Source organism: Pipistrellus hanaki (genome assembly GCF_964339955.1).
Source record: "Pipistrellus hanaki genome assembly, chromosome: 17".
Classification (NCBI taxonomy): domain Eukaryota; kingdom Metazoa; phylum Chordata; class Mammalia; order Chiroptera; family Vespertilionidae; genus Pipistrellus; species Pipistrellus hanaki.
This window is the reverse complement of record NC_140519.1, coordinates 10389471-10403959: the sequence shown is the minus strand read 5'-3', so window position 1 is coordinate 10403959 and position 14489 is coordinate 10389471. Positions and strand designations below refer to the sequence as shown.

General features: G+C 44.3%; 1 protein-coding gene across 2 annotated transcripts in view; it reads right to left on the bottom strand.

The window, feature by feature from the left end:
* The window catches only part of ANXA13 (annexin A13), a 41990-nt gene extending 27718 nt beyond the window's left edge, over positions 1 to 14272 (bottom strand). Inside the window, exons 1-2 of one of the 2 annotated variants that reach the window (XM_084865040.1) lie at positions 14198 to 14272; positions 12784 to 12906 (exon numbers count right to left, since the gene is read on the bottom strand). In XM_084865040.1, coding sequence (XP_084721166.1) covers positions 12784 to 12906; positions 14198 to 14212 — 138 coding nt within the window. In that variant the 5' untranslated portion in view covers positions 14213 to 14272. The remainder of the gene's footprint in view (positions 1 to 12783; positions 12907 to 14197) is intronic. The other variant, XM_084865041.1, reaches the window with a different exon arrangement.
* Between the last annotated feature and the right edge of the window lie 217 nt (positions 14273 to 14489).

Below are 14489 nucleotides of genomic sequence, written 5' to 3'. Positions count from 1 at the left end.
AGAAACATTGATCAGTTGCCACCTGGCCCGGTGATGGCCGAGTCACAGCCAGGGCTGGAACCAGGACTGTCTGTCAGGTAGAAAGCGACATTCCTGCCTCTAATTTCTGTTTTCCTAAGGGGGTTCCATGATAAAATAGAGTCACAGGAGTGAAGGGATGGGAAAAGAACCTCTGAACACACCCATTTGTTTACCCAGGGCCAGAAGGTAAGTGCCATTTGGGCTGAAATAACTGCTCCCTGGGGGCTGTAGGCAAGAGTGTTGAGCCTCCTGGTAAGAGTAAAGGTATATTGAGATTTTCTTTCTTTTTTGCTTAACAAATGTGGCATGCATCAGCTGCATGGCCGTCAGCAGGGCTAATCCCCACCCCCTGGTTCCTTCTAGGAACCCCGTGAGCCATGCTGGTTAGCTTTTCTGACCCCAAGACAACCTCGTCTTGTTCCTCGTCACAGCAGGCTATTTCATGTCAGAGTGAAGGAAGCAAGTGATGTGATTTTTTTAAAAAGGGGGAAAGAAAACAGTCTGCTTGGAATGTTCCCCTCTGTGTGGCGGGCACTGCCCCTACAACAGGCACAGTCATCGGTCAGGGCCAGTGCTGACCGGGGCGCCCTGGGCTTGCCCCGATGAGCTGGGTAACCAGCTTCTCCGGAGTGTGTACAGAACCGACATTCCACGTCCATTGTTCATTGTCAGGGGGCCAGGCAGCTGGCTCTGGGGCCTCGGGCCTGTGTGCCAATCAGATTTCCCTTTTGAAACTCGAGGCCACGAAGCAGAATGTCCACATGGAGCAGGTCTGCAGGAATGTGAGTCAGACACCAAATGGGGGTGCAGGGGGCTCCAGGATGGGGACAGACATGCTTGTGAGGGTTTTGGCAAATACACGCATATTTCACTTGCTTCCAACTACGAGTCATAATAGGTTTTGTTTTTTTTTTTTAAATAGAATTTGTACTGATACTCAGGAGACACATAAAAAAGACAAGACGTTAGATGCTAATAAAAATGATTACAGAAGTCTGGGCTCTCAGCCCACAGGAATCTAAGTTTAAATGTGGGTCTGCCTCCTAGCAGCCCTGTGAACCTGGACCATTAACCTTTAGCCTCCCTTTCCTTATCTGTAAAGTGGGGGCAGGGTCTGCCTTGTAAGACTGGAGACTCACATGACATAATGTTTCCAATGCCTGCGAGAGAGAGAGAGAGAGAGAGAGAGAGAGAGAGAGAGAGAGAGAACACATGCCAACCTTCTTTTGCTTCTCTGGACCATCCCTTGGCTTTTGTCTTGTAATGATTTTAGATTTCAACTCTGCGAATTTTGATTCACCAGGAGGCCACTGATCACATAATAGTCAAGCTTAAGAATCCAGTGACTGCTTACTACTTAGGGACCTTGGGCAGGTTTGGGAACCCCCCGTGCTGTGGTTTCCTTATGATAAAATGGGGATGATAATAGTGCCTGCCTCCCAGGACTTTTGTGAGAATTTATTTTTATTTTTATTTTTATTTTTACTTTTTAAAATATATTTTATTGATTTTTCACAGAGAGGAAGAGAGAGGGATAGAGAGTTAGAAGCATCGATGAGAGAGAATCATCGATCAGCTGCCTTTTGCACACCCCCTACTGGGGATGTGCCCACAACCACAGTACATGCCCTTGACCAGAACCGAACCCGGGACCTTTCAGTCCGCAATCCGACGCTCTATCCACTGAGCCAAACTGGTCCCAGCTTTTATGAGAATTTTAATGAAGTCATTCGTGCCAAGCATCTTAAAATGAAGCCTAGCCTCAGCTGGTTTGGCTCAGTGAATAGAGCGCTGGCCTGTGGACTGAAGGGTCCCAGGTTCAATTCCAGGTTTAGGGCTCGAACCCCAGTAGAGGGGTGTGCAGGAGGCAACCAATCAATGGTTCTCTCTCATCGTTGATGTTTCTATCTCTCTCTGTCCCTCTCCCTTCCTGTCTAAAATCAATAAAAATATATTAAATTTAAAAAAGAAAAGCCTAGCAGAGAGTATGGGCTTAATGAATGTAAGCGATAGTTGTTGGAGGCAGATTGCCAATGAACTTTCTAGAATATGTTAATCCCTTTCCTGCTCGAGAGGTTTTCATCTTGTCAGTGGCGCTCTGACGATCCATTTTTCATTGATCCCCTGCAGTTTGGATCTAGAGTTCCAGGCATATATTTCACATGGGGCAGGTAAGGGGTTAAAAATTCAGGCTATGAAGTCCTGGGGACTCAGGATGACACCCCAAGTCCACGCTTGTTAATCAGTCTCATTGGACAAGGGTGGTCGTTCACACCTGATCGAGTGTGAGACACAGCCTGGTACCTGGTGAAGTGCTGCCTGAGCCATGTGTCAGGTGCAGCATGGAACCAGATGCTGTTCCCCCCCAGAAGGTCCTGCCTGGCCATGACTACGCTGGGGATGGCCGATCTCGGTGAGTCCTCCTTCTAGCAAGTCTCTATGATTCTGCTTCTAAAACAAGGGAAGGAATGCTCCCCTTCTCTGGAGGAAGGGGGTATAGAAACAAACGGAAGAGCTATAAGCCTCAGAAGCGGTGTCACCTGGATGGAAAGAATAGTGAGCACGGCATCTCTGGGGAAGGACTCAGGGACGTGCCAGCATCCGCGCATCCACTGCCCCGGAGGGTGCTCTGCTCTTGTATCAGATTCTGCTGCCCACAGAGGGAAGGGCAGAGTGGAGAAACAGGCACATGGCCAAGGGCTTCTGTCCCAGTGCAGGTTAAGGAAATCTTAGCTGTTCTGATCGAAAGGGGACATTTAAAGAAAGTCTTCCTCCAGCTTGCAGCAAACCCTGGGGATGGAGTGTGTGGAAAAGTGACGGATATGCTTTGCAAAGTGCTTGCTTGTGTATTATATGGGAACCAGGATTTTCCAGGACACAGCCTTAAGTGCACTCATATTTAAGTGCACTCCTACTGTCAGCCGGGTGGTTTGATCTTCTATTTGGATAGCATCCCAAGTGGAAAATAAGACTGCACTGCCTCCTAAGAGACATCTAAATTAATTAAAGAGCAATAGGTGGTAGGCAAATCAGACTGTCCTCAGAACAGTTCCTCCCACTCTCCCTGCTTCTCCTCTCTTCTCTTCCCTTCTCTTTCACTGCTTCCTTCTTCCCTTTCTCCTCCCCCCGCCCCCCCCCCCCCACTTTTTTCCCTCTCCCTCTCCTGCCCTCAACAGACAAGTGTTGAAGATCTGTTGTGTGGTGCTCACTGCCCCAGGCCAGGGGACTTAATGATCTATGAAACCCAGTCCTGGTCCTCAGGGAAATAAAAATGGAAGTACAATAGATCAATGACAGCTGCATTATGGGTTGGTAAACAGTTGGGTGCAAATAGCTGAGAAGAGAAAAAGGGATTTTTTTATGGAGAAGTTGACATTTGTGCTGGTTTTTGAGAGATGCATAGAAGGTAGGCAAGGGGGGTGGTGAGGAAGGGGAGGGTTGAGGGAGGGAAGGACATTCCAGGGAGAGCTACAGCGTGATGCTTTCAGGGTCTCTGCACACATGTGCTTACTATGACCTGTCACTATGCCACTGCAGAGCAAACATGGCTGGTCTAATGACCTGGTGTGGACTTGGGAGTCAGACCCACTGTATTCAGTTACGCTTTTTCCTCGCCGGTTGTAAGATGGTGGGAAGTTGACACATCTCTCTGAGCCTTTGTTGTCTGTCTTTAAAGTGGAGAAGCACCCACTGACCCAAGGGTGGTGTGAGGTTTGGAGGCAGTCGCATTTGGGATGTGATGGCATATGCCAGATTACAGTGAGCACTGGGTTGGTGGCACGTAGGAGGCGGGATGCTTGGTGACAGAGCATGTCAGGCTCATTTGTAAACTCTGAAATATTATCAAAATGTAATGGGAGTGGCATTTTGATTGTTTGCGCTTCCCAGTGCAGTGGCCCTGGCTGGCTGCAGTCTGCTCAGTAAATATTTGAGAGTGTTGCTTGGTGTCCACTCTCTGAGACAGCAGGGTTCTGAGGAAGTGCTGGGGACAGAGGGCAGAGAGCTCATTTTACATGCCTCTAAAGGGAGCTGCTGTTCTAGCAGATGTGAAATCGGGAGGAGGTTGCAGAGATTAAAAATGAGGATTCAAACCAGGTAGTGGCCTGGGTTTATGAGCAGGAGCAATATGGGGGCAGGTGAGGGCTGTGCTGGGGAGAGCCTTGAACTTCCCTGAATTCTCCTCAGTGTAAGCAGTGACCATTCCCACTGCTAGTAAGTGGCACCGTGAGCCAATGTTGGCACTTTGGGCTTCACTTGGTTTGCGCAGATTTTAAGGTCATGATAGAGTTGGGGAAATTGAGGTCCAGTTTGGGAAAGAGACTTCCTTGTGGTCATATAGGTACCCCTTTCCCAAGATATCCACCCTTGAACCTGGCATGATGCTATCTCCCTCCTTTTACTTTCTAAGTCTCTATTTTCCCATTTGAAAGGTGATAATAATAATAATAGTACCTTCTTGTGGGTCATTGTAAAGATTTGTATAAAAAATGTTTGGCACATGGTGAGTGCTCAGTGTTATTCTCCTCACTTCCTCCCACCTTGACCTGAGTCCCATGGAGTGTTGACTGAGCTCTTGACATGGTGCTTCGTGAAGGCATCTTTAAAACTGATTACATAATTTTGTCCAAAATCAGAACCCATTTTGTACTTATCAATAAGTAGTAGCAGGAGCTTAGAGTTTAAGAGAAATTTATGGGAGGAACACATAAGATTGGGAATGACAGCAGACTATAAAACACTATGTGCCGGGCACTAGTCCAAACAGTTTACGTATAGTAACTCATTTATCCCAAGAGGTAGGTATTACTACCTCCTATTTTGCAGATGAGAAAACCAAGACATAAAGAGGTAAATAGCCCTAACAGGTTTGGCTCAGTGGATAGAGTGTCGGCCTGCAGACTGAAAGGTCCCAGGTTCAATTTCAGTCAAGAGCATGTATCTTGGTTGCGGGCACATCCCCGGTGGGGGGGTGTGCAGGAGGCAGCTGATTAATGTTTCTCTCTCATCAATGTTTCTAACTCCCTATCCTTCTCCCTTCCTCTCTGTAAAAAAAAAATCAATAAAATATATTTTTTTAAAAAGGTGAATAACTTGCCTGAAGTCATGCAGCTAGTAAGTGATGGATTTCAGAACTACACAGTCTGGATCCAGAAACTCCATTATTAACTTATTCACCATTTTTTTTTTTTTTTTGTCCCTGTTTAAAAAAAAAAATTTTTTTTAACTTAATGGTAGAAAAGCTCAGTTCAACTCTTAGAATGCTGGTCTTTTTACCAAAACACCAGTTGAGACCTGCTACTTCTCTGATGACCAGGGAAGCCAAGGACCCCTTGCATAGATTGTGAACGCTCACGACCATGAAGCACTGGGAAGTGAAGTAAAATCAAAGACCTCTCCTGTGGGCAGAGAGTGTTTGTGGAGAGGCCTAACGGTCCAGTTGTGCTCCCAATATTTCTCCTGAGCCAAACGGAATCACATTTTCTGCTTCTCATCTGCAAACTGGGACCAATTCCTGCCCTACCCAGCAGAATCTCAGGAAGATGGAATAAGGCAATGGATTCATTCTGTCATTATTCACAATAGATTTTAAAAAAAGATGTGGCATGTCCTATATAATAAAAGGGTAATATGCAAATTAACCATCACTCTGACACAAAGATGGCGCCGCCCATAGTGGCTGGGGTGCTGGACACTGACGGCGTCGCCCCAGAGATGAGCCCCAGCATCCTGTGTGCCCTGGCCAATGAAGGGAGGGAGGGCAGGTGGGCAGGCACTGGCCAGAGACTGGCTGGGGTGCAGGATGCTGGCGTTGTTGCAGGCCAGGCTGAATTTCGTGCACTGGGGCTCTAGTAATATACATTTAATCCTGGATCCAGATTATATTTGAACTAGAGGCCCAGTGCCTGAAATTCATGCTTTGGGGTTGGAGGGAGGTTTCCTCAGCCCAGATTGCACCATCTCCAATCTGGAACCCCTCGGAGGATGTCTGACTCACAATCCAGGACCACTGGCTCCTAACCGCTGACCTGTCTGCCTGCCTGATTGCCCCTAACCACTTCTGCCTGCCAGCCTGATTGCCCCCCTAACTGCTCCCCTGCTGGCCTGATCACCCCCAACTGCCTTCCCCTGCCACCCCAATTTCCCACAATTGCCCTCCCCTGCCGCTACCCACCTCCTCCACGCTACGTGGAGCTGTGGGACCCTCAGGACTCACCATGCAGAACAGCCACCAGGCCTGTGTGCACATCTTTCTTATGGTGGTCATATTGTGGTGGCCATCTTGTGATGACATCACAGGCAAGGGCCAGCTAGGCTTCTATTAGTATAGGTTACATCACTTACTAGCTGTGTGAAGGTCATAATGGCATCTGAAGTTGGAGCAACAGTGAATGTACCCAATCCCCATATTTTACAAATAAACTGAGACCTGCTTGTTAAGTCTTCCCAAGGGTCACCTACTTGCTTATAGAAAAACCCTAAACTCTTCTCTCTTAGGATAAATTTTTAAATCTCTGACTGACCACTTATTTGTACTTGAAACCAGTTAGTATGAATGCAAAGTGTTGTGCTATTAAAGTTCATGAGTTCAGAGTCAGAAAATATCCTTGTGACATTTACATAGACATGTTTAGTAGACACAGATGGGCAATTTGAAACAGAACAGAGGGGCCATTCACATTTTTAAATATGAATCTTGGATGATAAGTGGGATATTGCTTTATTAAATTGACTGTTTCTTGGGTACAGTTTCTTTGGAACAGTAAATTTGGTAAAGTCTTGCTTTTAGGGGGTTTTTAAATAAAAATATACTCAAATGCTCATTAGAGAAAAAGTAAAGCCATTAAATAGAAAATATATATACATCGCAGGATACTCTGTTGGCTATATTTAGGCACAGTTTCAATTTTAGAAGAATACTTGACATTATACATGTAGTTATTGCTCCATTTTAATTAAGACTCTCCGTGGTCACACTGACTAATGGCAAGGTTGATTCCTCCATTCTTTGAACCTTCCCCCCTTTAGAAATCTATTAATCAGGAGTTAGACCAGATAGCTAGGAAAGTTATGCTAGGAAACCTGGGCTCTGCTCAACCTTAGCAGGGTGCTGAGAACGCATTTGCTATTGACCCATCTTTTCAAAGACACAACCTCAAAATGCTATGTATAAATTAAGTATTGGCCATCAGTCTAAATGAGTAGGAATATTTGCATCATTGGCAGATAAGGCTGGAAAAACAAAGCAGGACAAAACATTGGTTTAGATCACATTTCAATATGATTTACTTAACATATGTTGACAATGACTATGAAAATTGAGTGAAACTTTCTAGATTAAAAAATTACCTTTCTCCTAAATTTGAGGTTACTTATATGCTGTCATATTAAGAACGTCTTTTGATGAAGGCTGATATAGTTAGGTTGCTTCCAGAAAAATGAGCTTTCTTAGCCTATGCCCTGGGTTGTACTTGTCCGTGTGATATTTACCAGTCAAATGTGACAATGGGGTTGAGACCTGACCTTAGGAAGATGTTTAGGCACTGTTATTCCTGAAAGTACTGACAATGGACTTAGAAATGCAGACGATGAGGTGGGCCTACAGTGCCGTGAGGTCTGGTTTAGGGAGATTGAATGGGGGCTACGCCCAAACAGAGAGGTGAGTTTCACTCACTATCTTTCTAGGTGAGTCTTGCTCATCGAGGCAGGAAAACCAGCAGCCTCATTCCTGGGTATTTCTGCAGAAAAGCCTCTCACCCTGACCACCAGCAGTTACTAATGGGCTAACAGCCATTTGGGGGGAAACCGTTGCTTCTCAGTTGTCACCAACAGGGATATAAGGGTCAGTGTTCAAGATGAGTCGGCATTTACCTGGTGATAAAAGAGGCAATCAGTATGGGGGAATGCCTGGGCCAGAGGGGCAGAAATTCACGGTTGTTGGTGGAAATTCAGCCAGATAAAGATATTATAGGGCCATCTCAATGTCCTATAAGAGTCTTGCTTTCCCATCTATCTAATGAAGTGATTCTTAACCAACTAGGAGCGATTTTGCCTCCCTGGGGACTCTTGGCAATGTCCAGAGGCATTTTTAGTTGTCACAAATAGGGGAGGTGCTACTGGCATCCAGTCATAAAGGCCAGGAATTCTGCCAAAAATCCCTCCAGGCACAGGGTAGCCTCTCACAAAAAAGAGTCCTCTGGCCCCAATTGCCAATAGTGCCAAGATCTAAGGTGCTAAGGGTCAACATGCTAGTTTAAAGGGTGCTGAGAGGCTGAGCTTCTCCTGGTAAATGGCACGTAGGTGCCAACTAAAGCAAGATCCCATTCACAAGGAGCAAATGGTGGTGGTTACCTATTATAAAAGGGAAGGTCAGAAGTGGACCATGGTGTCTTTAATTTTTTTTTAAGCAGCCCAGATGACACATCTGAAAGACGAATGCAGGGATGAGGTAATTAGGAGGAAGCATTGGAGTTAAAGTCAGCCCAAAGGGAGAAAGAAGCCTGTCACCACCACCCTGCTTCTTTGTCTGCATCACAGTTGTTGGAGGCATCACAGCCTCCACCAGCAGCCTCAGCCGACTCATTCTTAGGGGCCCTTTAGTGCTATGTTGGGCCAGAGAACTCAGAGTGCCTTCTAGAGGCAGACTAACATGCACTGTCTGGAAACAAGATTTTGTGTCCTGGTGAAAATGATGGTCTGCTCTGAAGTTGTCCAGATTGTTTGGGGAGTAAGAGACCCCTGAAGAGTGTTAAACCTCCAGCTATCCAGTTACTGCTCTATTGCGTCAACCAAAGTGAACCTAGTCCTAGAGGATAGTGTGGTCGTGGGGAGATGATGGCTATTTCTCAACCGTGAAAGAAACCATGCCTTCAAGAGTTATGAAAAATGAAGCACTTTTCTCACTAGGAAAGAATTATCCATTTCCTTCTTCTATTGCCAAAGGCTGTTTCCTTTGCCAATTTAATGAAGGTATGAACGCAGGATTCATTGCCTGCAGGAAAAAAAAAAAAGACGCTGGTGTGCTCTGGGATCCTCAAGGGTCAATAAGTGGGTCAGATGGAATTGAAAAGAGAAAATATTGGGGGCTGAGCTGGCCAGCACTGCACTGAATGGTGCTGTGTAGTAGAGCATAATCAATGATATGAAAAAGTTAGGATTTGCTGAAAAGGAAACGAGGTAAAATAGCTAAATTTGCTTTAAGCAAATTTCTGTCTCTATCAGAATCAAAACAACGGATCTTCTTATTTCCCCTGGGAAGGGAGTTTAAATGTGCATTGGATCCGAACCTGTTAATTATTTCTTTAATTTTGTTTAAACATTTTCATCTTTCTTTTCATTCCAGTCAAAGAAGGTGTGCTGTAGTGGATGCCATCATTTGACGTCCGAGGGCCTCTTTGTTTCCTCTTACTCTCACGGTGGTGTTCTGAGGACTGACTTTCCGGAATAAAAGTTTTCCTGAGTAAGAGAGGTATGGCTGCCTGGTTTAGGCTGGTTCCTGCCTCCAGAGCCTCCCTCCTTTTCTCGGGAATGCGGACTTACTCCCCTTGTGTCACGTGGCTCCCAGGTGTTCCTATCCACCTTCACCTGGGCTTGCCTGGTGTTTACCTGCTGCAAGTTCCAAACTTCTCTCCCTTTCAGACAATATTTATGTTGGCTAAATATTGGCACAAGGAAGTCATAAACGTGGCATGTTCACAAACACCAAGGCAGGCTGCTGAGCAGATGTTCTCACATTCACAGGCTCATAGTTTTCATTTGCGGACACTCGCAGTGACACCTGCCTTTGTGGGCAGTGTGCTGGTCTGTCCTTGTGCGGGTGCTGGTGTGCTCCAGGGCAGAGTTTCCAAAACTCTGCTGCCCATTAACATCACCTGGGGAGCAATTTCCAATCCCCATGCCCAGGCTCCAATGCACTCAGACTCTCTGGGGGTGGGACTCGGACATCTGTGGTTTCTAGAACTCCCCAGTGTGCAGTTGGAGAACTTGTTCTCCAGTCCAGTGAAATCACTGGAGGATCTTGTTTAAAAATGTAGATGTTGACTCTGTAGGTCTGGGTGGGCCTGAGAGTCTACATTTCTAATAAGCGCCCTGGCAAAAATGTGGATGCTGCCACCCATCCAGAGACCACACTTTGAATAGCAAGATAAGACTGTGATCCTGTCCAGTGGGTCTTCATCAGCCTTGCAAGTAATTTTTCCAGAAATCATTAGTCTTCTGAAGTTTGTGGGTTTTTTCCATATATATCAATGGACCCCCTCTATCTCACTCCCTCTCTATTACTCCACCAATTCCCTACAGCCACGCTCTATGGCAAAGTCATCTCACTTGATCTCAGTACTCGCTTTCCCTCTAGATTTTGATTCTCTTGAAAACAATGCACATAGTAGATTGGAGTGTCATTTGGCTAAACCAAAGAATATTTTTCTGTTGTTCTTATTTTTCTGTCTATGCACAAAGTCATTGAGCACACCCTCTAGGCTCAGAAGACTCTTTGAACATTGTGTGATTTAGTAAATGATAATAACCCAGTATCTTATTACTGCTCCAAATAGACAAATCACAAACATTAGGTCTTCAGTTTTTAAAAAAATCATTACTGATGACAAAAGGATGGGGGTAAAGCAAAAAGAGTAGTTTTCAGTTTTCAGAATTGGCTAGTATTTTGTATTATAGTACCTTGGAAAATGTAATCATAGGCAAGACTGTTGGCTTTAGAGCAATGTTTGTCAAACAGTTTTCTATAGAACCCTGGTCTGTGGTCATATTCTTGGGGATTCAAACCTCTCCAGGTAGGCTTCTTTAATAGCATAGTGAAAGCCAATAACTTAAAAACTAATATAAAGCATATTACATCATCAGGATGGCCAATCATAACCAAGATTCATGATTTCATTTCCTGCATTTGTGTGTCTACTTATGATTATATATTTACCAAATAATCATACTTTAATTGTGCAGGATAAAGATAAAATAACAAAAAACAGAGGTAGGTTTAATATATGCAAGAAAAGGCCCAATTATATTGCATAGAGTTTTATAAACAAAAGTTTATCAGTAGTTTGGACAGAGAAACGTGATAGGAGAACTAAGAAGTCACACAGCACATCATAGCAATCAGGACTGTTTTCACATTGAGCAAGACCATTAAATCTCAGCAAAATACCATCATCTATTACACAAAAACAAGCACATACATTTGCACACCACCAGCTTATGTTTTACTAATATTTTAATTTTTTAAAATTTGTTTTGGTTATATAGTTGCTTCAGAACTACAAGCATTGTGTTAAATTTATATTCAAATTACTTTTTTAAAAAATGTTCTTACTGAGTTCAGAAAGAAGAAGGAAGAGGGAGAGAGAGAGAGAGAGAGAGAGATAAAAACATCAATGATGAGAATCATTCATCAGCTGCCTTCTGCATGCCCTCTGCTGAGGACCGAGCCCACAACCCAGGCCTGTACCCTGACCATGAATCAAACCTTGACCTCCTGGTTCATAGGTCCATGCTCAACCACTGAGCCACGAGCCACGAGCCACGAGCCACACCAGCTAGGCTCAGATAACTTTCTAATGCAAGTCATTTAAGTCATTCCTGAGACAATGCTTTGTACTCTCAAAAAGCTTTACTAGTTTAGAAACATAGTCTTCAAACAGATTCATTCCTTGGGTGCCAGAAACCAATCATTGTCTCACTAATAGAAAGAGGCTGGTCAACCTTGAAGCTCTGAAAGGTCAGAGCCAACCACTCCCTATCTAATTGAGACAATGGTAACTGAGGCAACTTCCCTATCTTGAAATCATGTAAATCCTTACTGATATGATAATCTGCTTATTACTGCCTAAGGGCTATGGGTGTTTCCCAAAGCTGCTTAAGGGAATGAGTGTATCCCATAGCCTCAATAAAAGGGATACCCTGTTTCCCGAAATATAAGACATCCTCCGAAAATAAGACCTAGCGCAACTTTGGGAGAAAAAATTAATATAAGACACTGTCTTATTTTCGGGGAAACAGGGTAGCAAGGCCAGAGCTTTGCTACCCTGTGGCAGTTTTCCCACTAGAGGTTGACTCCCTCCTGGCCCCCCCATTTTCCCAAATTAACTCTTTTCCAGTATCTCTCTTCATTTTAGTGTGCGGCCTTCTCCAGAAATCGGACCGTGAGTGGGCCCTGAACCACACGGGTCGTGTTAAGGGATCCCACAGTTGGGCACACCTTAAATTCTGCTAGTATTTTCAGAAATGTCCTAGTGGCCATATTGTAGCTGTATGCTCTGCATTTAAGGCACTGTTAAGGGGACACTGTTGGAAATGTAAGCTCAGTGCCTACCTAGATTACATTTTTAAAAAATATATTTTATTGATTTTTTTTTTACAGAGAGGAAGGGAGAGGGACAGAGAGCTAGAAACATCGATGAAAGAGAAACATGGACCAGCTGCCCCCTGCACACCCCCTACTGGAGATGTACCCACAACCAATGTACATGCCCCAGACCAGAATCGAACCTGGGACCCTTCAGTCTGCAGACTGACGCTCTATTCACTGAGCCAAACCGGTTTCGGCCTAGATTACATTTTTAAATGTAGCTGAAAATATCGTAACAAACGTTTTCTGGGGGAAATGTTTCTCTGCTTGGAAGTAATGCCTGGTGATGACATCCCAGACTGCAGGATGGCAGAGGGGCCGTTATGACAAGCGGTGGCGAGTGCCACTGGGCCCCTCAGAAAGCCCAGTCACACCTGTGAATTGGAGGGGAAAGTGCTTACAGGCTGATGGGCCTCTGGCTGTCCACTCCCCGATTGGCGGCTGAGAGACTGCACGGTTGTCGAGGGTGGGGTGTCTCCTTGGGGCAACTGCTGACTGCCCTCCGAGAGGCAGTAAGTCTGGCTCTGAGGATGCAAAAGAGAAATATATAAAGATGCTGGGCCACTCCCAGAAGCCCGCTGCCGCGTGGGGTTGACTTTCAAGGGACGAAATGCCAGAGGAGCGGAAGAGGTTTCCGTTTCTTTGAAAGATAGGCTGACTGGAAGGCTCGAATCTTGGCAGGTATGTAAGGTTATTTACAGATGATTTAAAACATAATGCCTCTCTGAAGAAGAAACTTGTAGGTTTGCAACCATATGAGCGCATGTTTAATTTATAGCAAAGGAAAATAAAAACCCATACAAACCAAGTTAGAGTTTACAGAACATTTTGAGTTTTATTCTCTTCACTCCTAGTGCTCACACAATAAATCATTTTTTAAAATTTATTTTATTGGTTATGGTCTCACATAATTGTCCTTATTCCCCCATTCCCATCCCAAACCCCTCCCTAGATATGTTCCCCCCAGCCCCCCACCCCCGTTGTCCATGGCCACTGGTTAGGCCCATATGTATGCACACAAGTCCTTTGGTTGATCTCTTCCCCTTACCCCTGCCCTCCCCTGCTTTCCCTCTGAGGTTTGAGAGTCTGATCGCTGCTTACAATAATCATTTTTTGCTGTGGGAAGCCACAGGGTGTGCAACAAAACCTTATGAGAAGTCTTATTGCAATTTTACTATGACCTGCCTTGTGCATAGTTGGTTCCAAACAGTAGTATTTTAGTCAGTTGTTAGTTATCAGTAATTTAGACCCTTTTTTCACAGGAGCCCAGGTATTTCAGAGGAAAAGTAAAATATTGACTCCATTTCCTGTATATTTGCAAAATATCTGGATATTTGATGCTGTTTAGAAATAATACTGGGATGTTATCAGCTTTCAATTCAAGTTGTATGGCCTTGTAGGAGTATCTTTACCTTGGTCTACTGATCTTTGCAAGAACCCTGTCTTCCCTGCAAAACTCTGATGATCGGTCTATGAGTTTTTGTGCATCTTTGCTACTAACAGCGCTAGTCATTCATTCCACAAGTATGTATTAACCACTTTGCTCTCTGCAAGGCACCTCATTTTAAACACTTCTCTAAAAGAATCTTCATCATCGTCTTAATCTCCCTCCTTTTAGAGATTTTTTACTAATGGGGGAAAAACACATTCTAACTGCATTTTAAAAGTATGGTATGCTGTTGTGAAAAGCAGTAGTAAGGAGCATCACAATCATAAAGCATAAACGTATTAATTATTTCATAGTTTAAATTTCTATACATGCTATATAACCAAAAGGAAAACCGTTTTCCATTCCCAAATGCAATAAATACTTACATGGCGATTGCCCATTTTCGTTTTTCTGAGATAGTTGTTCTGTGTTTTATTAAGAGATCAGCTCTCCTAAAGGCCAAGTTGATAATGGTTTTCCCAGGACATACTATCTTTGAGTTTAATAAGTAACCTTTGGCACTGAATTTGAATACGTTGTTGGGGATGGGTAGGGAGTGGCCATATCTACAAATGAGCTTAACCTGTCCAAGCTGCCTTGGCAGGCCCTTTTTATAATGAAATATTTATTAGTAAATCAAGTGTAGGCTTTTTACGTTTTAATACTCTAATCACAACT